This window comes from Erpetoichthys calabaricus, chromosome 8, assembly GCF_900747795.2.
Source record: "Erpetoichthys calabaricus chromosome 8, fErpCal1.3, whole genome shotgun sequence".
NCBI classification, from domain to species: Eukaryota; Metazoa; Chordata; class Cladistia; order Polypteriformes; family Polypteridae; genus Erpetoichthys; species Erpetoichthys calabaricus.
In genome coordinates this window covers 137003182-137028181 of record NC_041401.2, presented here as the reverse complement: position 1 = coordinate 137028181, position 25000 = coordinate 137003182, and the positions used below count along the sequence as shown (strand labels likewise).

The window sequence follows — 25000 nt, the reverse complement described above, 5'->3', positions numbered from 1 at the left end:
AGATTAGTACACCATAGCATTGCTGCCATCAAGCAAATTTATTTAACTAAGGATGGCAGTCTGTTTGTACAGTTCATTTAACTAAAAAAAATATATAAAATTTGTAAAAACATTTTAAGTCCTGGCAGCTTTTTATTTGCTTATTTGCTATATTTTTGTTCTTTACACAATTTTGCATCATATTTTAACTGCACATGATCATTTAAACTATCCAACCATCCATTATCCAACCCGCTATATCCTAACTACAGGGTCATGGGGGGTCTGCTGGAGCCAATCCCACCCAACACAGGGCGCAAGGCAGGAAACAAACCCCTGGCAGGTCACCTGCCCACTGCAGTCATTTAAACTAACATTATTATTTTTTATGTAACCAGTGCACACACACAAGACTTTTTATATCTGCACAACTTATTCCTTTGATTAAATTCTTTTATGACATAATTGTAAGATTGAAGTTGTCTCCTTTGTTATTATTTTTACATCCATAAAATGTTTTTACTAGTTAGTGATAACAAAATGTAGCAAAGTAGGACCATTTTCTCCTAAAACTAAAAGAGAGCACCAGTCTAACTTAAATTACAAACAGAATGTACACATGAGAGCAAGAGATTGAATTTGCTTCACATGGCTGGCTGTACAGTAAATTTCCAGTGAGACAAATGACTTCTGTTGTTTGGCTTTGTAACTAAAGCAAGTTATTTAGTTTTATTTAACTTAAAAATGTAATTGTCATAATAGACTATGTTATATTTCTTTGCTTAGTAACTGATTTATGTACACTGTTAGCATATTGTAATAGAACAATAATGTTTACTTATTGCTCTAAATAATTATTTACAGTAATAATTACTGTTTTAATTCTTCATGTAATAGGCTTTTCAGTCTTTGACCAACCTTACGCATAGTCAATTTAGGTCCATGTTGTCCTTCTATTCTAAATATAAATAATAAAACATTTATCACAAAATTTACTAAAGACATAATCTTAATATAAAATTTGAGATATCAAACAACTCTTCCTCCTACCATTGTCAGTACTGTGGCCTTTGTGGTCTAAGTCCTCTGCTTTCCAATATCAAAAACACCTTAGCACATCTTGTACTTTTACTAGAGCATCCCTGGAAAATGTATGTGCTTTATGGGCAGTGATAACTGCACTTATTTTTTCTGATTTATTTTAAAACAGTTGATCTTCATACTGGAACTTGTACATAAATGTTTTGTCATTCTTTAGTAATCCTTTAATTACACAGAAGGCTGTTGTTATCATTTTGGAGATAAAGATACTGCAATGGCAACGCAATGTGTATTTTGTAGGTATTACTCTGGAGAAAAAAAAGCACCTTTTCTTACCATTTTCATTGGAGGTAACCATGAGGCATCCAATTACCTTCAAGAACTGCCCTTTGGCGGCTGGGTGGCACCTAACATCTATTATTTAGGTAATGTACTAAAATGAATAGCATATAACTTTGTTTCACACTGTTTATCACACAGCTTCCCTGTCCCTGATTAATTAGGTAACAGTACTGGTAAGTGGTAACATACAGAATACATCTGATCTCCTCTGTAATGGAATTGATTACATTAGATAACCACCCCTGAAACAAGCAAAAGGATTTCAATTGGTAGACCAGTCTGTTCAGAGTGGGTTTAGAAAGGCAAAGAAAGTTTGAAATCTACAGATTTTCAAGCAGTAAATAAATAAATTAATTGAATATGTTCTTTTAAAATTAATTTATGACCAGTTAGGACAACCCTTCAATATGTTGTGGTAAAAAGGGGTATAGTAGAAAGTGAATGTAAAAGCTATACATTTGAAAGCTCTGTACATGCTGTCCATATTCCATTTTTTGTCATTACATAGTGGAAGAAGGTGACATTGATTCTTACTGTGTGCATCAGTAACTTGCATTTAGGGTATAACTATGTGCAGTACTTGTATTTTAGGGCTTTTATGGTTGATCAGTTTAATTTCTTGCAACTTTTTACAATGTGCATAACAAATTTCTTTTTGAAATATTAAAGTCATTTTTTTATTCGTTATCAAAGATAAAAGTATTTAAATATTTATCCTTTTCATTCAGTTGTTCTTTCCCTTCTGGCCTTCTTTAGGCTATGCTGGTGTAGTTCAGTATCGTGGAATTAGAATTGGAGGCCTTTCAGGAATTTTTAAGTCGCATGATTACAGAAAAGGTATGGGATATTAGTTTTCATTGAATTTCATTTATTTATCTCTATAATTCTGTTTATACTGACCAGTTAAACTGTTTAAATGTGAATGTTGCCCCAAAGCAGCTTTTACTTACTCACTTGTAATTATTATAATTCATCAGCCTCTAATTTACCAATGTGTGTTCCATTTACATTTTTGATATAATATTTCTTTGTTTTTTACCATGCGCTATATTTTAGTGAAGGCCAAAACTCAATTTAATCTTGTGTCTTCATGGAGAATAGAGAGAACCAAGTTTCTGATAGAATAGGAGCCTATGGTGACCAACACTGGGAAGTAGTAGAGAATATCATGCACATGCATGAAAAATTATTGTATTACTCGTGTCATATAATCCACATGTCAAGTCATCCAGTTCAATGCTCACAGTGTGCAAAATGCTAAAAAAATGTTTAAATAAATACCTCTGGAAAATGAAACTCTTTTGAATTGAAGACAGAACTTTTGACCAGTGAATGAGAGGGAGCGGCAGGTTTTCAATTCAAAAGCATGTTTGCAGGAAAGCAGGTTTATTTGCTGTGTTTTTATAAACCGTTAGGGAAGGAGTCTTTTCTAGATGGGTGTGCAACTCTGTTGTTGTTAGTAGAATCTGACAGGCTTATTTTTAATTTTTCATGTAAATAAGTTACTGTTTCTTATATGTATGTTTTTAAATTTTAAACTGATAACTAACATAAATTCCTCTTGTAAAATTTGAATGGGTGAATGGAACTCATCATTTCATTTTTGGATTGGTCATTCTAGCACCCAAAGCTTAACAGATACATAAACAGAGACCCCCATCTACTTAAGCACTGATTATGAGTGATGCTTGTACTGTCTCTCGCTCTTCATTACTCCACCAAGGAAGTCCCCAGATATAACCAAGGCATAAAGGCTCATGCACCTTTGTCCTCGAGTTATAACTTCAAAACATGGAGGCTGATACACCTTGGTTAATACCATTTACCAACCAACAATGCATAAAATTGCTGGCCAGAGTGGTGGGTTTGTGGCTAAAGGATCTGGGATGGTAACTCGAAGGTTGCTGGTTTAAATCCCGGCAGTGACAGAAGGAGTGCTACTAGTGCTGTGCGGTATAGCGGTTTATACCGAAAACCGTGTTTTATTTTTATGATGATATGGATTTTTTCTTATACTACAACACCGGTTTAAATCGGTTTAAATTGCCTAAACAATGTTCGGAATGTGGTGCAGCAAGAAACTGTTTAAGGGGGACCTTTTTCACTGCTACACTGCTAAACACACATGCAACGGAGTACATGCATTAGTGGAGGTGTTGCGCGGTGAAAATGGGCAGAGAACATTCCGAAACTGAAGCTGTAGCAGACGATAAAGTTGAACATGATGACACAGAAGAACTTTTGCTGGAAAAGGGAGTCACGTCTGTTGTCTGGAGATACTTTGGATTTAAAAAGTCGGATGTGGACCATTATGTTCAAATGTGTGAATATTGTTTCTGTACTACTGGATAATAAGCCAAGTTGTACTTGTTTTATTTTTTTACCAATACTGTGTAATGTACCTGGGTACTGTGTAATAGTGTGACGACATGTTGACTTTATTCTCCACATTTTCACTTTAATCTCGACGCTTATGACAAGAATAAAGTTGACATATTGACTTTATTCTCGACATTTCTACTTTATTCTCGCCATTTGTCGAGATTAAAGCCGACATGTTAACTTTATTCTTGTAATTTGTTATTAAAGTAGAACATCATAAACTAAACTTCATCTTAAAATGAATATTTAATATACTAGATTTTCTCAAACCCCGTCATAAGTTATGTAGCACATTAAATGCTTTGTGTTAAGTGTTCCTAGAGCCATGTTAATCGCTACGTGCTTCTTAAACTGACTTCCTCTTGCACTAAGAGGAGGCGCAGGCAGCACACAGAATACATTAATTTCATGATATTCCTGCTCCCTGAACATTTAGAATGCTAAGATAAGTACTTGATATAATTTTCATGATGAAATGCATTAAAGCATGTATTAATCATGTGGAGGCACGGTGGCGTGGAGGTTGCACTGCTGCCTCGCAGCAATGGAGTCCCGGGTGTTCCCTGCTTTGAATTTGCATGTTTTTCTGGTGGGTTTACTCAGCGTGCTTCAGTTTCCTTTCAAAGTCATGTAGGATGTGGGGTTTTGTTATGCTATATTAACCCTGCTAGTGTATGTATTGCTCGTATTTACCCAGCAATGTGCTGGCTGGGGTGGGCGCAACCCTGAATGGATGGAATAATTAAACATGTATAACGAAGATTTTTTTTTTTTAAAGTTCTGAACACTCCGTGGTCTAAGTTTATAACTAGTGTTAATTTCACAAAGACATTTATCGTGTGGTGATTGGTTATGTGGAGAAAGAAAAAGGAAGGATAAGAACTGGGGGTTTGGTACGTCAGACAGAGACAGCGCGCATGCAATAAAGAAAGCCTGCTCAAATGAACATCCATTGAATTCTGTGTTCGTGTCTCCGAACACCAGATCATGAACCCAACATTTACACAATATTTAAGATAAACTTGTGCGATACCCATTAATACATCCAGTTTTTTGGAGCCTTGTCACACCTGCTATAAAGTTCTCTACACTGAACATACACCTGGGGACCCCTTACTGCGAGAGAGCAGCACTACCGCCACACTACCATGCATGTTTAATGCCTGCTTTAATGCATTTCATCCTGAAAATGATATCAAGTATTTATCTTAGCATTCTAAATTTTCAGAGAGCAGGAATATCATGAAATTAATGTATTATGTGCGGCGATCGTTGCCTGTGCCTCCTCTTAATGTAGAGGAAGTCAGTTTAAGAAGTGCGTAGTGATTAACAACTGGGTCGGGGAACACTTAACACACAACATTTAATGTGCTACATTCACTTATGACGGGATTTGAGAAAATCTAGTAAATTAAACATTGATTTTAGGATGAAGTTTAGTTTACGATGTTCTACTTTAATAACAAACTAGTTGATTACCCAGTGGCTTCGCACACTGAGTGCAAGGGAAAAAAATAAAATGTACTCTATAAGTTATTAAACAGTAAAACATTGACATTTAAGAAGGAAAGATATATTGAGCACTACTGGAGTGGTTTGGGGTAAACTACATTTTAAAGGCGCTATAACACAACAGGTAAGTAGTACTAACAGCAGCTAAAATGTATTTGGATTATCTCCGGGTAGTAGATCCCTTGTGAAAGGCACTACACAACCGCTGTGGTATAGAAATTACATTTTCTATACCAAATTTCTGCCTGACAACCTTACACTACGTGCCTGTGGTTTACTTCTTAAAATAATTCATCACAAAAGGAACCTTGAATGTTGTGGGGTTTTTGTGACCCGAACTCACCTTAAGGGACAGTAAGTAGTAGTGTAGGGTAATTTACAAAGAGTCCTGCTTCGATGGCGCTGATTACAGTGATTCGCAAAGATTTCCACTCTCCCAGGAGCCGACGGGGCACTTGAAGTGTCACAAGCAGTGCGAGAATAGAAGATTCTGCCAGAAACTGCGAAGCTCTCGACCCCGTGGAGCAGCCTAACATTCCACGCTTCCCAGCGTCCACTTTGTTCAACCGCATATTGTTTACAGCTCGCCGCAGTTAAAAAGTAGAAAAACGCAAAGCTGTTTTCCTCATCTCTTCTACTATCAATCTACTGCCAACTAAAAAAAAGTTACAATGGGCTGGGAGAGGACGACGCGGGTGCACTTCTATGGGATAGATCGGCTTGTTTGCATTTATTTCTTTTCAATATCAGTAAAATAACTCTCACACAAATAATAACAATTCATAAAGACGATATAAAAATGGCGTCCACAAACGAAGTGATTAGTTCCTGTATTATAATATGCTCTGTGGTCATACGTAATTTCCATATCGCGTGGGCATATGTAATTTCCATATCGTGTGGTCCTACGTAATTTCCGTTTCAAACGTGAAAAGAATTTTATATATATAGATTACATAAGTGTCAAGATTAAAGTGGAAATGTCGAGAATAAAGTCAACATGTCGACTTTATTCTCGACGTATAGTTTTTTTTCTTCCCTGTATCCGTATTTGTTTTTCTTCACTGTGGCCCTAATACGATTCCGTAGGGCTATACCACAAATAGCATTATAAATGCAAGTTTGCAGTTTAAACTTGCATTTATAATGCTATTTGTGGTATAGCCCTACGGAATCGTATTAGGGCCACAGTGAAGAAAAACAAATACGGATACAGGGAAGAAAAAAAACTATACGTCGAGAATAAAGTCGACATGTTGACTTTATTCTCGACATTTCCACTTTAATCTTGACACTTATGTAATATATATATATATATATATATATATATATATATATATATATCTCTTAGCTTGAAGCAAGGTCCATATTAATGCTATTTGCCTTAATGATGGTTCAGTTGGTAAACATGTCATCACCAAGTTGCACTTGTTTTATTTTATTTTATTTTTATTTGGTGAATACTGTGTAATGCACCTGGGCTTGAAGTCTTGAAGTAATATAGTATTATTACTGGAAGTTGCACAATTATTTATTTTATTGTTGTTATTTATTAGTTTAAAAATTATGCAGTTTAATGATGGTAAAGTTGTTTAAAAAGTCACTTTAACGTGTCAGTGGACAGAGATTGTTAATATTAACCGAAAGTGTAGTTGGTTTACAAAAAATATTTACTATTTATTCCTTTTCTAAGACATGTTCAGTGCAATACAACTTTTGACAAGCACCTCTGGATATTTTATTAAGTCTAAATGCCTCTTTGGATGGTTGAAAAAATGTTGTCAAAATTTTAGTTTAAGTTGTTTGCAAAATTTGTTCAATAAAAAGGCTCTATATTTTGACTGCAACTGTCATGCAATGTGATTCCTTCTCTTCATTAGTGCCACCCCCTTTATGGGGCCATGCAAACCTGTATTAATACTTATGTGCACATTAAAATGTTTTTTTGTACAATGTACAATTCTCATGACAGTGGAATAGGTTATTCTTAGCCAGTCTACTGCAGTAATTGCAGTGGAAAATGTGGTTAACATCCACTCATGCATGGGGAAAAAAATACAGTTGAATACCGTGAAACTGGTATAATTTTGAAAAATACCGCGATATAGAATCTTGGTCACACCACCCAGCACTAAGTGCTACTCCATTGGCTCCTTGAGCAAGGCCCTTAACCTGCAAATGCTCCAGGAGCACTATATAAATAGCTGACCATGCGCTCTGCCCCTAAAACTCTGAGTAAGTTTGGGTATGCATAAAAGAGAATTTCCCCTCAGATTAATACAGTATACAAAAAAAAAAAACTTCCACCATGCTACTCACTATTTTGAGGCAACCCCACCAGCCTGTTAATCCTGTGCAAAAGAGTCTCCCCACAACTTTTTTTTTTACTTCAGTCACTCAAGACATGCAATAAACACAACAGCAGACTAGTATTAATATTAGAGTAATAGCAGCAGAAGAAAATATAAATAGATAGTAAAAAATTGGATGCATAGTCCTAAATAAAAGTGCACCTTTTAACATGAGAAAGCTTACTGAATATTAGCAGCAAAGAAAACATCCGTTTTAGGAGAAAGTATCATTCCAGGCAGCTGATTTATATGGAGCCATCAGGCTGATGTCCAGGTGAATGGACTCCCTCAGATGGAAAAGGAGTCTCTATCGGTCAGCTGTGCTTAAATGCTTTAATCTTGGGTGCTTTATTTATGCAATCTCATGCTTTTTCCAGTTATTATAACTGTTAGGTTGTACACTGTCTGGTCATTCTAAACTAAGATTATAGACTTGCAGTAGCATGAAAGAGAGTACAGTATTCCCTCGCTACTTCGCGGTTAACTTTTCGCGGATTCACGACTTCGCGGGTTTTTAAATACAAGTGATTGCCCGCCTATCGCGGAAGTTATGTTCCAGACCCATCAGCAACAGGAGAAAATCCGCGATATAGAAAGACCATATAAATAAACATTTTTATAGTTTAAGCCTTAAAATACCCATCCCACATGCTTCAAACACATGTAAACTTATAAAACACACTTTGTTAACACATATGATATGTGGATGTCGGGCTAAGGATATGAGTAACATCTCACTATTATAAAACATTTTAACTTCACGCAAGACAAGACTGTGAGACAGGAAAATAGGTGATGTACACCTAAAAGCCTGATTGTACAGGCTTTTAAATTATTGACACGCAGAGTGACAAGCAGCACAAAGTCCACTTCTCCTTAGCGTTCATTCAGCTCCCCACCCCCTTGACAATGCGAAGTGGCAGGAGCGTGCGCCTCCGGGGAGGAGGGGGTTTGAGTTCAGCCCTCACACACCCCCATTCCTCCTCCTCCTTCCGAACGCGCAGAGCGACAAGCAGGCATTTTGGCAGAAGCAGCACAAAGTCCATTTCTGCTCTGCTGAGAGTTCAGCTGCCCCCCTTCACAAAGCGAGTGCAGACACATTGACGTCTGATCGCTGCGTGCAGTGTGCAGTGTTGGTCTGCGGTGTTTAAGAATGTAGAAAGTGTTTAAGAGCATAGGAAGTGTTTATAAGAGCGTGGGAAAGGTTAACAAGAGAGTGAGAAAGGTTTATAAGAGTGTGGGAAGGGTTTATAAAGCCTTAAAATATGTATAAATAATAAAATAAATATAGGTCGCTACTTCGCGGATTTTCACCTATCGCGGGGGGCTCTGGAACGTAACCCCCGCGATAGATGAGGGATTACTGTATACGTAAATCATACAGCAGACCCAAAAAGTGAATTTAGAGGTCATCTTAGTCTGTCTGAACAAAAACTTGAGGCACATTGCAGCTTGTTTTTTAATATAGTTCCTGCAGTTCCACAATAATAGTTTAAGTATCAAGTACATAGCCTGCACAGGCAGGCAGTGAGAGTAAATGCAAAGTGTTTCAAAAGACAAGTACAACCTGTTCTTTAGTTTAGTATTTAAACTTCTAACTGAAGACCAGCAATTGATTTATTAATAATTCAAAATCATAACATTTTAATTTCTCTAATAGATTTAGTAATGGTATAAATGATAATATAATTATTTATGACGTTCATCTTTTCCAAAGTCATTGCAAATAATTTTAAATATAAGTAAAAAATAAAATAATAACCGAATCCATAAGTATGTACAAACATCCAAGTCAAAATTTTGAGAGCTGAATAATATAATTTACAACAATGAGTCTTTTAGTACAAGTGTTTTACCATCTTTGCACATATATTGTGCGTACTTCCTCTTCTTCTTTTCCTAACTTAATCAAGCTTCCTTAGGACGGATTGAACCATATTTTGAAAAACAAACTGTTGTCTTCTCAGACCCACTTGAGGTTTAAAGGGATACAGCCTCAGTGACTCTAGACAACGGCTTAAAATAGCTGAGGAGAGGTCACTAGTCCTTCGTAGGAAGTACTCGGGCATGCATCCTCGCTATCACTTACACAGGACCAATTTAGAATATTCTTAACCTAACCAGTTATTTTCGAGTACAGAAGGAAAACGTGTACAGACAATTTGCAAATTCCACAATGACAAGTACAGGTTGCGCAATTCAAATTCAAACACTGCGTCATTATGGTGAACATGAATTTATTATTCCTGAAATATATTTTTAATTGGATTAAGATCTAGGATTTTAAGTGGTCAGTTCTAAAAGATTATTTTGTTTAAGCCATACTAGTACTGGCATCTAATCCAAGGTTGGATCCTGAATTGTTCCCAATGTTGTCAGGATAGGCTTCTGCTGTCAGCAACTCTGAAAGAAATAAAACAGGTTCCTGAACATGATAGCATCAATAGATTTATGGATTTCATCGAACGTATGAGGCAAGTACAGCAGTCGTTATAAATCTTCAAGATCTTGGCAAATATACAGTAGGTATAGAAAGAATCCCCCCCCCCCCCCCCCCCCTTCAAAATATTCACATTTTGTTGCTTTGAAGCCTGAAGTGAAGACACACTAAAAATATTTCTCCAGGTGTATTTACTCAATGCAACTTATAACAGCCAAGTGAAAGATATAATATCAACAGGTAAGAAAAAAATAAAAAAGCTGAATCCCTGAGAACGTTCAAGCATCACCTCCGTGTGTCAGTACTTTGTGGAACCACCTTTTGCTTTGATTTCAGCCATGAGTATTTTGGGATACTTCTCTACCTTCTTTTATACATTGAGAAATTTTTTAATATGTGTTTCTGGACCATCATCATTCTAGATTATCTCTCACATTACCTGTTTTATATTTCAATACATATTGTTGGAAAGGAGTAACAGAGACGAATGACATTCCATTATAATATTGGCTATATTATACGCTAGTAAGAACACATTCTTAGTGGATTATAATATATTAACATTACATAGGGAGATGCAGTTACCTAATTCTGTCCTTGGCCAAGTAGCATAGTGTTAAAAATCAAAACAGGCTTACTGCATTCTTTTAAAGCAACACATTATATTTTGTGTGTCTGTGATACCATGCATATTAGGTGTGTAGGACTGAAAAATATAGCTGAACTCTATTAAAAGTTTTAATTCTTTAGATATTACAAACCCCATGTTTTATCAAAATCCCTGAAAAAGGCAGAATTCACAACAGTGAGTTGACATGTATACATAAAACTGAGATAAGGTGAGTAACCCAGCTAGTTTCTTAAAAACTTCTGTTTACATTCACAAGTACGTACTCTTCTGAAGTTCTCCTTTGACAAAATGCTTCGATATCATAAACTGTGCAAAAAAAAGAGTTAAATGTCATTATTAGCTGGCATGACTCCAAAAACAAGTTTGGAGCCTGTGAAAATTTTCTTGAGTTTTATGAAAACATTTAGCCTTTCATGTGCTATGAAGTAAACCACATCAATCCCCTTTTTGCATCATTCAACCTTAGCCACTAGTGATTTGCAATTTGAACACTGTCCACTGCGTCATTGTTCACGCTGTTTCAATATATCTATGGCAAATATCTGAACTAAAACTAAACTAACATCTTATTTATAGGTTGCAAGTTTGACTCGTCAGCATAAATTTAGTGATTTCTGAAATACTGAGACATTATTTCAGCCTGGAGAAGGAGTAACATGATCACCTGTGCAATTTGCCTTTAGGAATTTTATCTTCTGGACACTTCAGAAAGCATGTGCAAAGCTAACACATGTGTGCAGTGGATTTTCACAGGCCTCAAAATCCTTAACTGTAACCTAGTTATGATTTTACATAGACTTAACATTATTAGGACTTTATAAGTTAAATCTGAAATAGTTGGGTTTATTTTTATTGTATTGACATTCTCAATTGCTTCTATATGATTGCTCAAATTTCTTTGGCTCATTACTTTATTAATATTTTAAAACAAATGTTTCAATCAAAATTTGCATATGTATGTCTAATATACAATGTGTGAACTTATACGTAATATAAAAATATTTTTAACAATCTCCTAAGGTCATTTTGAATCCCCACCTTATAATCAGCAGACCATGAGGAGTGCATATCATGTGAGAAACATTGAAGTATTCAGACTGAAGCAGGTAAGAATGTATTCTCAATACTTTCTTCACACTTATTAGCTCCTCCTTTTGCTGCCATGTTATTTTTCCTGCTTTACATATGTATTGGAGGGCTACTGTAATGAAGACAAACCAAAGTGCATGCAAAGACACTTACCATTTTTTTCCAGGGCTAGAGATATAAATAAGTCAAAAATTATAATATGTGGGGCATTCAAAAAGTTTCTGCACTTTGTTTTTAAAATTCCTAATAGTTAAAAAAAAAAAAAAAAAAAAATTGCATTACTTTTTTACATAGTCACCTTCATTTGCAATTCAATTTTCCCAGCATTGTACCAACTTTTTAATGCCCAATTACTACTCCTTTTGCCTTCACCATTTTCAACGAAAATATAAAAGTGCGGAAACTTTTTGAACGTCCCTCGTACATTAAAATTGCAATGCATATGCAAATCAGTTTTAACTTTTAAATAGAAAAACTGAATTTGTTTTTAATAAAAATTTCTAAGTATCAAATTTTCCCAAACATTATGGTGTCCTGAAATGAGGAGAATATGTATAAAAAGTAATTACTACAATGTGTGTCTGAAATATATACAAATACCTTTAAATTAAAATCTGCAGTGTGAACTTTAATCACGTCTGAATTGTTTGATTTGTAATTTTAAACTGTGAAATAGAACGCTAAATCAAGAAAACTGTGCCTTTGTCCTAGATATTATAGATGGCACACTATGCGTCTGCTGGAGTCTGTCTGTTGTATAGTACATCCAGTGATAATGGTGTTGACCTTCACCTTTGTATAAAGTGATTAAATTGACTTACAAGCTTGAGTTATAGTGGTTTTATGGAGGGGCAATTTTGCAACTGCATCTTTCACCCTTTTTAAAATTGTAGCTTACAGAACACTGATTTTCCAGATAGCATTTAAACTAGTTGTGATTTTAGTGCAACTTTAAAATAGTCCTTTTGTTGTTCTTTAAAACTGTGGGTTGCCGAAATACTTCTTTGTCCAGGCTCATTTCAGCTTATGTGAATGAAGTTACTTTTGTTATTTCACTTGCATAAAAATAAACCTATTTTTTGTCTAGCAAAAACTTCTCTTTGTATACCAAAAAGGCTACATAAAAGTAATACATAAACGACTCCCACATCCAAAATAATTGCACATTAAGTAAATTGGAACAGTATGAGCAAGCGTGGGAGAGTATCTAAGTGTGCTATGCTCTGCACTATCAGGATTGCACCAATTGCAGCCAAAATTTCCATTACTCTTTCTGTGAATCTTGTCTGGATAAGCAGATAGAAAATTGATGCAGGAATACACAAGTAATGTCCAGAGCTCAAGAGAAAAGAAAGCTTATGACCCCAGCATCCTAACTCTCTTTCCCAAATATAGCAGTGAGAAAGCTGGCAATTGCACCCAGAAATGCTAAAGCTTACACAGCCTACCAACCTGATGTCCAGACAGCTTACTTGGGAAGATTAGACTTTAGGCATTCAAAGAGGGCTTTGTTGTCCATAGCTCCAAGTTGTCTGTAAAATCTCAACTCCTTGTGTAGGGGAACCTGGTTAGCACTTGGAATGTGGGCAGGTTTTTATGGTGCAGTAGAGGGGCTGCACTGTACATGACTATGAAGGTTGTAGTGACAGTGGCAGCTTTAGTTGTCTTAACAGTTAATGTATGGTAATTTTAACAAGATATTTTGGGATCTGCAGACTTTAGGGTACCGCAGAAGAATTAATGACAGGGCATTAGACTGCAGTGAGCTGAGCACCTAACATGGTTGACAGTTCCTCTGGTAAAAGAAGACTTTACTACTGAGAGGTGTTAGAGAATGCCCTGTAATTAGATACTACAGTAAAGCATAGTCACATTAAGGACTTAAGTAGGTAACGACTAACTGGATAAGAGCCACCCCCAAAACACCCCGACAGAGTATCAGAGTAGCTAAATACCATTCTATCTATTATATTGTGAAAAGGATTTGGCTGGACATTGAGGTCACAGCTTTAGCTCAGGAGTTCTTGGCCACTAGAGAGAGCTCTGCGAGGATAGTCCCAGAGGTTTTTAAAGGGTATTTTTGACCCCTGATGTACTGACTGGGAGGTCTCCAAAAGTTAGCTGGGCCGGGGCTTAAAATGAAATCTCTCCAGTCCACCACACATCTTGGTGTTGAGATGTTAGTTAGTGGTAATAACAATACAGGCTGGAGGAAAATAGCTGAGAGGTAGAGAGAAACTAAAGTGTGAAGTAAGAGCAAGAAAAGTTTGAGGAGTATATAAAATTAGACAAGTGAGCAAGCCACTATACCAACTACAGAGCCTTAGACCTGGGGTCAGAGGTCTAGAAAAATCCTTAACCATATCTTTTATCTGTTTTGTATTTGGTTTCCATTTGAATTTACTCTGGCCTCCTTTGTGTGTTTTGGGTTTAGGAATGGTTGAAATCAACCCCCACAGACTTACTTACACCCTTCAATTGCAGAACATAATATACATTTTTAACTACTTATCTTAAATACTCTAAATTGGATTAAGTAGGCTTGAATAATGTAATATTCTTTGTAGAAATAAAACACAATTTCTTTAATGTGCAAAAGTGTAAGTACCCCCGTTTCGGTAAATTAATAAAATATTTGAAAGACTTTATCTTTTACACTTTACATGTAAATAACTGGAAAATGAACAACAGTGATCTTTTTGTTTACATTTTATTGCGTTATTTAGTATATGCAAGTGAATTGCTGTTCCATGTTCTAAGTGCCTCTTTGTGGTTTTTATATAAAAAAAACACATAAAAGCATTTCCAAGTAAATATTCATAATGTAGTGAGGCCACAGAGATATTAAAAACAGCTAACAGTATATATATATATATATATATACACCATATATTCATAATAAGGGGTGGTCCAGATCTAATTATGCGATTATTGCATTGCATTAAAGGTTGCATAGTTAGATCTGGACCACCCTATAGACAGGTAAACTTAGTATTAAGAAATTCACACAACAGTGAAATAAAAACAAAATATTATACAGAAGAAAAATATCTGCTGCAAGATATGATCATCTAAGGCAAATGATTTAAAATAGATTAATAAAGATACAGCTTTACTTGTGGCATACTGTTTTGTCCAGTAGAAAAGACATGATGATTAGACTTATGGTGTGTGTAAATTAATGTGACTGTGTACATATATTTACCTTATGACCGACTAGTATCCTGTTTGGGGTGGATTTCTGTATTCTACTCATCTCTGCTAAGTTTACAATGACAATGGATTAGATTCTGAAAATATATTAAATAGAACTGAAAAACTGATTATTTCATTATACTTGTATTAGGTAAGTCATTTTGCTAAAACATTTGAGCCACTTCTGAAGAATGCTCACATCCTGGAACTTTAAAAAAAAAAAAATCACAGTTTTTCCACTGATATAAATCAATTCAGTGTGCACATGACATTGATTATTATCTAATTTTTTTTAGATCCGTCAACCTGTTGATATTTTCATGTCTCATGACTGGCCTCGAGGAATCTACCACTTTGGAAACAAGTCTCAGCTGTTAAAAAAGAAATCTTTTTTGCGACAAGAGGTGGAATCTAATTCTCTGGGTAGTCCTGCAGCTGCTGAGCTCCTCCAGCATCTCCAACCAACTTACTGGTTTTCAGCCCATCTGCATGTCAAGTTTGCAGCTTTCATGCAACACAGGGTAGTTATTTCCTGACAGTTGTCTAAATACACGTTCAATATAGCACTCTGATCTAATTAGCCTTAAATTAGCAAATGTTTCTATTAAGATGTAAATTTAAACTAGGCAAGTAACATGAAGTACAGTCTGTTGTTTCAGGGTATTTTCATTATTCTATACTGCAGTATACGCACGCACACACACACACACACACACACAGTGTGTTCAGCAAGTATTCAGGCCTCTTCATTTATTGTTTTGGGGATTTCATTTTGAATGGATACATTTGCTGTTTTTTCCCCATCATCTACAACCAATAACCTCTAATGACCGAGGAAAATTGTGTTTTCAGAAAGGTTTGCAAATTTATTAAAAATCAAAACCTGAAATCTCTCATTTATATAAGTATTAAGACCTATTGCTGTGGCACTCAAAACAGGTGCATTGTGTTTGCTCAAATTATCCTACAGATGTGTGTAGAACTTTGGTTGAAGTTCACCTGTAGCAAACTGAATTGACTGGATATAGTTTACAGTGCACATCTCTGTTTATAAGGTCCCACAGTTCACACTGCATGTTGGGGAGGAAAATCAAGCCACGAATTCCAAGGACCTCTCTGCAGACTTCTACAATGTGATTGTGGTGAGGCATAGATCCGGGGAAGTGTGTTTAACCATTTCAAAAGATTAAAAGAAGTGTGGAACCAACAGGACTCTCTCTGGAGTTGGCCATCTGGCCAAACTGAGTAATCGGGCAAGAAAGGCCTTGGTCGGGGAGGTGACCAAGAACCCAAAGGTCACACTAATACAGCTTTGTAAGTCATCTGCTGATATGTGAGAATCTGGAAGGATGACCATCCTGGTAGTACTCCTTTAATTGGGCGTTTATGTTAGAGTAAAAGACAAATGACAGTGCACTTGGAACACTGGCAAGATGACATGTACAAGTAAAGGACTGTGAGAGCATGAAGAACGCAATTCTCTGGTATAATGAGACAAAATACGACCTCTCTGGCCAGAACTCGAAGTGCTACGTCTAGTAAATAACAGGGCACTGAGCGTCACCTGCTTAATACCATCCCTACTATGAAGCATGGTGATAGCAGCATCCTGCTCTTGGGGCGCTTCACCTTGGCAGGGACAGGGAAATGAGCAAGAATGAATACAGCCAAAAACTGAGAGGTCCTTGAAGAAACCGTGCTCCAGAGTGTATGTAAACTCAGACCAGGGTGACAGCTTACCTTTCAGCATATACCTAAGACAGTGCTGGAGTGGCTTCGGGACATGCCCTTCATTGACCCATCCAAAGTCTAGATTTAAACCCCTTAGACCATCCATGGAGAAACCAGAAGATTGCAGTTTACCGAAGCTTACTTTGCAATGTAACAAAGCTTGAGAGACTCTGCCAGGAATACCTAGTTCACGTGTGCAAAGCTTGTAGAGACTTACCCAGGAAGACTCAATGCTGTAATTGTTGCCAAGGGGATTCTACACTTTACTGTATTAAATATGGAACTTGTATAAACAGGCAATTTTAGTTATTGATTTTTATTCAATTTCCAAACATTTATAAAAACACTTTTCAATGTGTCATTATGGGATATTTTGTGTAAAATGATAGGCGAAATTGGCAGTATAGTGTGGGTTTGTGTATATGTATTATACTAAAAGGTGTCACTTCAAGGAAAAACATCAAGCTTAGCCTCACTTAACAATACTTTAAGTGAATTAATATTCCATGCGTAACCAAACAGAATATAAATGTCTAGGTTAATTTTTTGTCTTGTATCGGTAAATTCAACACCTGCCATTGCTGAAAGTGAACCCAAAATGTTTATATAAAAGTATATATGACTTCCTTATAACCTTTGCTTTTGTTAATTTTTTACCTTTTTATTAGCGTAAGCCTGACAATCCATCAAACAAAAAGCATTCTACTAAAAACTAGATTACATACTGTCTTTTATTATAAAATTAAGAATACAATAGAGTGTTAGGACTCAGAAGTCAATGGAAACATTAACATATTGTTGGTTAATACAGGTCTGAGAATGTTGTTACAGGTTTTTTTTCCTAAAATTGTTTGTTTTTGTGTTTTAGGCAGAAAAGGACTCACTTCCCAAGTCAACTAAGTTTCTTTCTCTAGACAAGTGCTTGCCTCATCAAGACTTTCTGCAGGTGATTTATTTTAGTTAATGGAATTTTCTGTTTGAGTATTGATGGCAATCCTGTCATTGAATGGGGTTCTGATACCTTGCCCAATGTATATATTAAGAGCTGCTTGGAGGTCAGCAAATGCCTGTGTATTTTTTCCAGTCTAGAGGGAAGAGATATGTCTTGTGTTTAGATGGAATTGATTTGTATAATACAGTGCATATATGTAAATTTGAATCACTACATGTACAAAAACTTAATTCATTCAACAACATGATTATAATAGGGTGTATAATTCTTATGTGACCATATTAAGCAGTCAAACCTTTCTGAAGAATAGAGTTTACTTACATAACGTTAAAGAACCAGATTATTTGGACTTATTAATGCAGGTTACACTACCTCATATATTCATATATTCACCTGAAAAGTAAACATACTATATTTTTACATTTCTATACACCACACTTTTAATTTCATTCCAAGCATCAATATTTTTTGCACAAAAAAGATAGAGCAAAAAGAAAAATAAACTGTGGAGTATCTCATTGTTGATTGGGGCAAGGAAGTTATCTTCAAAAAAAAAAGAAGTAGAAGTAGATTTTTCATAGGTATTTGCACAAAATATACATTGCAAACTTTTCATTCACTTTTCTTTGTGAAACTAGTTCTGATAACATGCCAAGTTGAACTTACCAGTTCAAACTTGTCATCCAGACATTCCCAAGCCAGATGAGAAAGAATCCCTCCAGGATGTCTTAGGTCTGCTTTTATATTTGAAGAAGACCCCCGGGGCTTTGTAACCTCATGCTCAGATTAGAGGCGTAAATGCTTCCTATGCAAATGCAATTTTTCCTAAAAAAAACGGGCAGGACAAGATTTGAAGAGGTTATAGTAAAAGATGGTATATACATATTTATACAGTTGAGGGTTTTCACTGGTTGAATAGGGGATTTCCTTATTATACATTTTAATTGTGCCTTGTAATGTAAATTTATTTTTTTTAAGTTATACATCACATTATTTTCCCATTATTCTATCCTATGCATATTTGGATTATCCACTTGAGCATCATAACATGGCAAACATGTGTGTTAACACAATACAGTTATCATGTGATGTTCTTTTTGGCAACACCCCAAACAGTGTTTTTAAAGGATGGTCATTTATAGTAATCCTGGTCCAATTTTTCCATGTATGGCCTAATACTGGGTATATTTTTTAAAGTATAAATCAAGTGAAATTAATGTGATAGAAGAATATTATTTGATTTTAATAAAATTAATAAAAATTAATAATGTTTAAAAAAAAGAATATATTTTATCCAGGGCTGAATTTCATTCATTGGCCGAGAAAATAATTACAGATTCAATTCCCAGTGCTGAGGTAGTTTATTCAGAGATGTATTATTAAGAAAGCACTGATATAGTTACTAAGTACTGATTTATTAGTAGCACTAGTAGTAGTAGTAGTAGTAGTAGTGGTACATACTGTAATACAGTTTCTATAATAAGTAAGGAACAGGAATTGGAAAATTGAGCATAGTTTTTACTGACCTCTCTGCATGTAAGGAAGAAAAAAAATTAGTGATCAGTTTTTATAAACATTTAAAAAAAATGCAAATATTTTATCTGTGTACAAGATGCAAAGTATGAATGGCATACTTTCCACATATTAAATATAGACCATTCTATGGATAGTGTAATTAGTTTGAAAAGGCATGATTTACAGTAGCATTTACACCTTCAGATGTCACCTATTACCAAGTTATAAGCAAGTAATAAACCATCAGTTTTATCAGTAGGTTTGCAGGAATTTGTAGGGCGCTGTTTCTGTTTTATTTAAATATCACAACGGTGTTCCTTAAAATTAAGATTTATTTATAGGGTTGAGAGTACAATGAAAAATTCGATAGAATTGACCCCTCGATTAGACATTATCTCAGTACTTAGATCATGATGAAATAATACTGATTTTTTTTTTTATGTGTGAAATATTGCAATACAGTACTGCAGATAATTTCTATTCATTATTCCTTCTTATAGATACATGCAAAAATTTGTTGTTGTATTGACATGTCCTTTTTGCTCTACAGTTGTCTCTAGTTAAACTGGTTACCTTTAGTACACTGTAAAGCAGAGTTACTAAGTCATGCTTTAAATTGTTGTAGATAGTGGACATTGAAGAGGATCCCAGTTCTTCAAACAGACTAGAATATGATCTGGAATGGCTAGCTATTCTTAAAGCTACAAGTTCCTTCATCAACGTGACACAGAAGAATTGGAACATGCCAGAAAATAACAGTTTATATTCTAGGTCAGTGTTTAAGAGTGTTATCTTTTTAAGGGGGCCATGCCATTAAGAAAACCAATGTTTTTTTTCATCTGCTGCTTATGTTTTGGTTAACAGTTTACTAATTTTAAAATAGGAAAATAAAAGAAATGTGTTTGATGTTAATACCCTACTTGGTGCCTGATTTGCAACTTCACATTGCAGTCTACTCCCTGCTGATTTATTTATTATTTCAAAATACATAATGAGAGGTTTGTGTCTCATTTACTGTTCTATAGCCTCTATGTTGATGTAGACCTGTTGACAACAAAGGCAAAATTTAGTCACTAAAGCAAACACTTCAGTTCAGTTTTTAATGTGTACAGTCAATACAGGAGGTAACACCAATAAGAAGGTGAACATCTCCATACTTACAGGAGCCAAATGTTTTCAAATTTGTGGCTCTGTATATTAATGGATTCCAATTGTGTGGATTAAGGAGTGATCAAAATTTCAGTACATAGTACCTCTAAACTATCAAATAGTTAATTTTCTGAACACACAAAAATATGTGTTTGCTAATCTGGGTCAAGTTTTTTTAACCATTTTAAAGTATTTTTTAGTCAGTTTAAAAGAATTAAACAATCAGTGAAATGTTTGCACTAAGAATCTACATAGCAAAAAAGAGAGAGTTGCTGGCATTTTAGAAAGCACACTTCTTTGTCAGCATTTATACACTCCTCCACTTTTGGAATTGAGCAAGCAGCAATTACAATTTCTCTGTTGGTTCAGTTGCAATTTAATTTTTTATGTATCTTCTGCCATTTTTAAAAATCCATTTTGTGTGATTGTTTCCACCTTGTGTTTAGTGCTTTTTAGAAAATGGGTGGATGGCCTTATTCCTTTATCTCTGAAACACAGGTGGGTGTCACAGGCACTTTAACTCAGATTCTTTCCTACAGATTTACCATTGGTTTATAATACATTTTGCAAAAATGTGCAACTCTATCAATACTGCAATAAGAATGAATCTTGCAGATTGCAGCAGTCATGTTTGTTTTGTAAGTAGATGTTTCATCATTTTCATTAGATCAGATGAGGTTATTTTTCCCAATGCTTAGTTGATGGTTGTTAAGTAAAGTAAACTTAAATTTTATGTAAACACTAACCTGAGTTAGTATTTTTTGTTTGTAGATGGGATTATAGTGTCTCTGAATCAGACTTAAAAGAAGTTCTTTCGAGTCTTGGTGGAGATCGGTGCATTCCTGAAAACTTCAGCATGACAGTCCCTGGTTATGATCCCAGCAATCCTCAACCTAACAGGGAGCCTATGCACGCTGTGAACCCCCAAACTACAGAGCTTTGTGCTTGTCTAGGACTCACTGACCCTAACATACAACTTGGAAAGGGAGATAGTGATGAAGAGGAGGAAGAAGATGATGATGATCAGAGCTCAGGCAGCACAGATGAGCCAAGTGAATACCCAACTGACACCTCTGGTCTGTCTAATTCCTTCAACCCTGATGAGATTACAATTGAGGAAGAATGGGAGGAAGTACCAGAGGAAGTTGAGCAGGAGCTCCGCAGTCCACCTCGTCTTATTCTTCCTTCCCCAAAAGCAGCAGAGTCTACTGGGATGGACACTTCTAAGCAGATAAAATCCTTTTCTCCTCTTCTCCTGACACTTGACGATTCTAGTGGTTTTTCTCGGGGCTACAGTGCACAGGACTCAATGAGTGATTCTCCTTTGGAAGATGCAAATGAACTTGACAATACTGAAGAACAGCAGCGGATTGATGAGAAGGAAAGAACTAACTGGTCTGGTTCCTCACCTGCTGCTAGTAACACCAGTGGATCCGAGGCAGGTGCTGTTAGGCCAAGCAAACGCAATAGTGGAGAAACCTCAAATGGGAATGTGGGGTTAAAAAAAATCAAGAGGAGGAATCAGTCTATCTATGCAGCAAAGGATGATGAAGAGGATGATAGCTAAAACCTTCAATTATATTAAAGAAAATCTTATCATGTTAAAATAAATTGACCAGAACTTGGATATCTTTATTTTTTATCTGATGAAATTTTTCCTTCATTCTTTTTAGTTGAATGATGACCACAAAGGGAATGTTGCAGTTGTACTTGGTCCATTTTTATTGGTTTTAGAATTGTTAATAATTGTTTTAGTGGGCCTTTATCCTGATACCACCAAAGGTGTGTTCCTTGTCATCCATAGTTTGCATCATAAAAGGTTTGTGTTTAATAATCCTTGTTTGACATTATGTATAGTCATTCTGTGGAGTGAAAAAACATACTTTTTTTTAATTATTGATTGGGGTCATTTTCTTTACAGAACAAATGTGAACTGACATTATTGTGCTTGTAATAATACAGCAGGAGTGAACCCAGTTCAAGTTATTGTTTAAGATGTCTTTTAATTTTATTAAAGCTGCTTATGTGCATTTAATAAAATGTACAGATATTGTTCTTGCAGTAAGAATTCATTGTATATGTTTTAAATTCATAAAATTCAGGTTCTTTTAATGCCCATTTCTTACTTGTAAGTATATTTGGTACATTGATTTTTAATTGAATTTTGCAAATGCAATAACCATAATAAAAAGCAACTATCAAGTTATACTTTTTTTTTTTTTTTTTTTTTTTTTTTTTACAGAAATCCAATCTGTAAAGCAGTGTAAATCAAATAAATCGCAGTCTGCATTCATTGAACAACAACCCGTTATTTTCTGTTTTTATGACAAAAGGCTAATTTAAAATTGTATTATTTGTCTTCTTGATTTTAATTGTCACTTTCTATTTGAGCTGATTTTGCGTCAATTGCTGAACCCAACAATGATTGAAGGTATTCTTAAATTCATGTGTTTAATCTGTGTTTTTATCCAAGTTTCTTAAGGTATATGTTGTGTATATGTGCAATGTGTATAAAATGACATTAGGTTTTTTTATCCATTGACTGAATTTGCAGTACCCTTGCAGCTTATCACTAGTTAGAGTACATGCCATGACCCAAAGTGCACTTTATTTAAACTGAGCAATAAAAAAAGAAAATGGTAGAGCTAAGAAAAATATACCGGCACAGACAGCAGGTACTTTAAATGCCAAAAGAAGATGGATATCTTTTCCTCTCTGGGTTGTCAACAGGGTCAGAGAATATCCACATATTCACAGAGGTCAAACTTAATAGCAGGGGGATACATGGAGGTGTAGAAACAGAAGGGCTAAGGAGACCCTGCGACTCTTCACTTCCTACTTAGGTCCAAGTCATCCATGATTTTTTCCAAATGAATCATGAGAGCATTCTGTCAAACTCTCTGGACACAATTGGCAGCTTATCACACTTTTCATTTTTCATTTGCAACTTTGCTAGCATATATTATGGCTATATTTTACACTAGAAATTGTTTAAATAGTGACTAAATGTTTCATTTGTGTATGTTGTGTTTTACGTTGGCATTGTTGTCTGACAATTGTTTCCTGGTGAGAGAGGGGAATTTTGGTATACTTGTAAACTTGATGTGTGATACCATACTTTTAAAGTTTTTGTATTTGACTTTTGTTCTGATTTTTGTTACTCATTATGTAGTGTAATTGTTTAAGAAAAAAAAGGTCCATAATGACTGATACTAAGCTTTCATTTTGACCTTTTTTTGAATGTTTTTATTGCAGTTATTCTGTTAATGTTCGAAGTGTGAGGGTTAACATCTGTATCAGAGTAACATCAAAGTATCAGTGAGTAAGTCATGGGGAGGGGTTGCTGCAATTAATGCTGAATTGCTGTTGAATAAGCCATAAATGAGTTGTAAGAGTCTTGACAGACCATAGTAAACAATTTGCTTAGAAAACATCTGATATAACCTCACCCAATATGATGAACAGATCCGACTGTTAAATAAACCTTCAGTAAGTGCACCAAACTTGCCTGATATACTGTATATCCTTTGTAACCACAAGGGGTGGCAGAGAACCCCAAACCACAAACCCAGCAATACTCCACTTGTTATATGTATAAAATAAAGGATTTTATTATCTCACAAGGCACTTCTTCAAAAACCTCTAAATAATAAGCTGCAATTATACAATAAATGAATAATAAATCACCAATTCTTCCTCAACCTTTCCTCCGCTGAGTATTGCCCAATGCCTCCCAACTCTGACATTGCAACGTACTACAATGGGCTCCTTTTTATACAAGACCCAGGAATGCTTCTGGTGCCATGCCATGTGTTTCGTGGAGCACTATCAGGCCATAAGGAAAGTAGGGAGGTCACACACCCCCAACAGAACCCCCCACCCCTCTTGATCTCTGGGGACCCCAACAGGGCTGCAATTCTGGGCTCCATCTCCCATGCATTCCTGCGGGTGTCCTGACTGGGTACCCATACGAGGACCACTGGCAAATGGGAGAAAGAACCACTCTCGACTGTCGGCTTCGGCCAGTCCCTCCTGTAACTTGTACTGGCTGGGTACAAAGTTATTTATTTGTTCTGCGATCCAATCCATCTGCATCATCATACTGGATTCCCATCTGGTTAGTGGCTTCTTCCCCATCTCATCTGGGAAGCCCATTGTCCCTAAGCTGTCACTTAAAAAACATCTCATGATGGGTAGAGGCAAAGAGCTCTCCCAAGACCTTCACAACAAGAATGGTGAGCAGCATAGCAATGGCACTGGTAACCAACAAATTTCTCAACTCTTAAGTGTTCCTGCAAGCACCACTGGGGCCATTATCTTCAAGTGAAAGGAACATCACTCCACCGTCAACTAGCAATGCCACAGGACCTCCTCTTAAAATTTCTGACTGGACAGTCAGAGATTTGTCAGAAGAGTAGCCCATGAGCCAAGGACCACTCAAAAATATGCTCCTGTAACACCTGGAAGCGGCAGGTACTGTCATCACCGAGAAAGCAATATGGCCCACTCTTGTCCACCACAGCCTCCATGTGTGATCACCCCAGAAGACTCCATTACTGAAGAAAAGGCATATTGAAGCTCATTTTAAGTTTACTACAAAACATTTGGAGAAGTCTGTAGATTACTGGGAGAATATAGCGTGGTCAGAGGAGACCAAGATTAAACCTTTTGGCAAAAATATGACACACCAT

At 35.8% G+C, this 25000-nt stretch overlaps 1 protein-coding gene across 2 annotated transcripts in view; it reads left to right on the top strand.

Annotated features, from left to right (window-relative positions):
- dbr1 (debranching RNA lariats 1) overlaps positions 1-22542 on the top strand; it is a 46061-nt gene extending 23519 nt beyond the window's left edge. For both annotated transcript variants that reach the window (XM_028807518.2, XM_051931380.1), the window contains exons 3-9: positions 1321-1445; positions 2119-2199; positions 11699-11784; positions 15259-15483; positions 17562-17639; positions 19786-19931; positions 21081-22542. In XM_028807518.2, coding sequence (XP_028663351.2) covers positions 1321-1445; positions 2119-2199; positions 11699-11784; positions 15259-15483; positions 17562-17639; positions 19786-19931; positions 21081-21876 — 1537 coding nt within the window. In that variant the 3' untranslated portion in view covers positions 21877-22542. The remainder of the gene's footprint in view (positions 1-1320; positions 1446-2118; positions 2200-11698; positions 11785-15258; positions 15484-17561; positions 17640-19785; positions 19932-21080) is intronic.
- The last annotated feature ends 2458 nt before the right edge of the window (positions 22543-25000 follow it).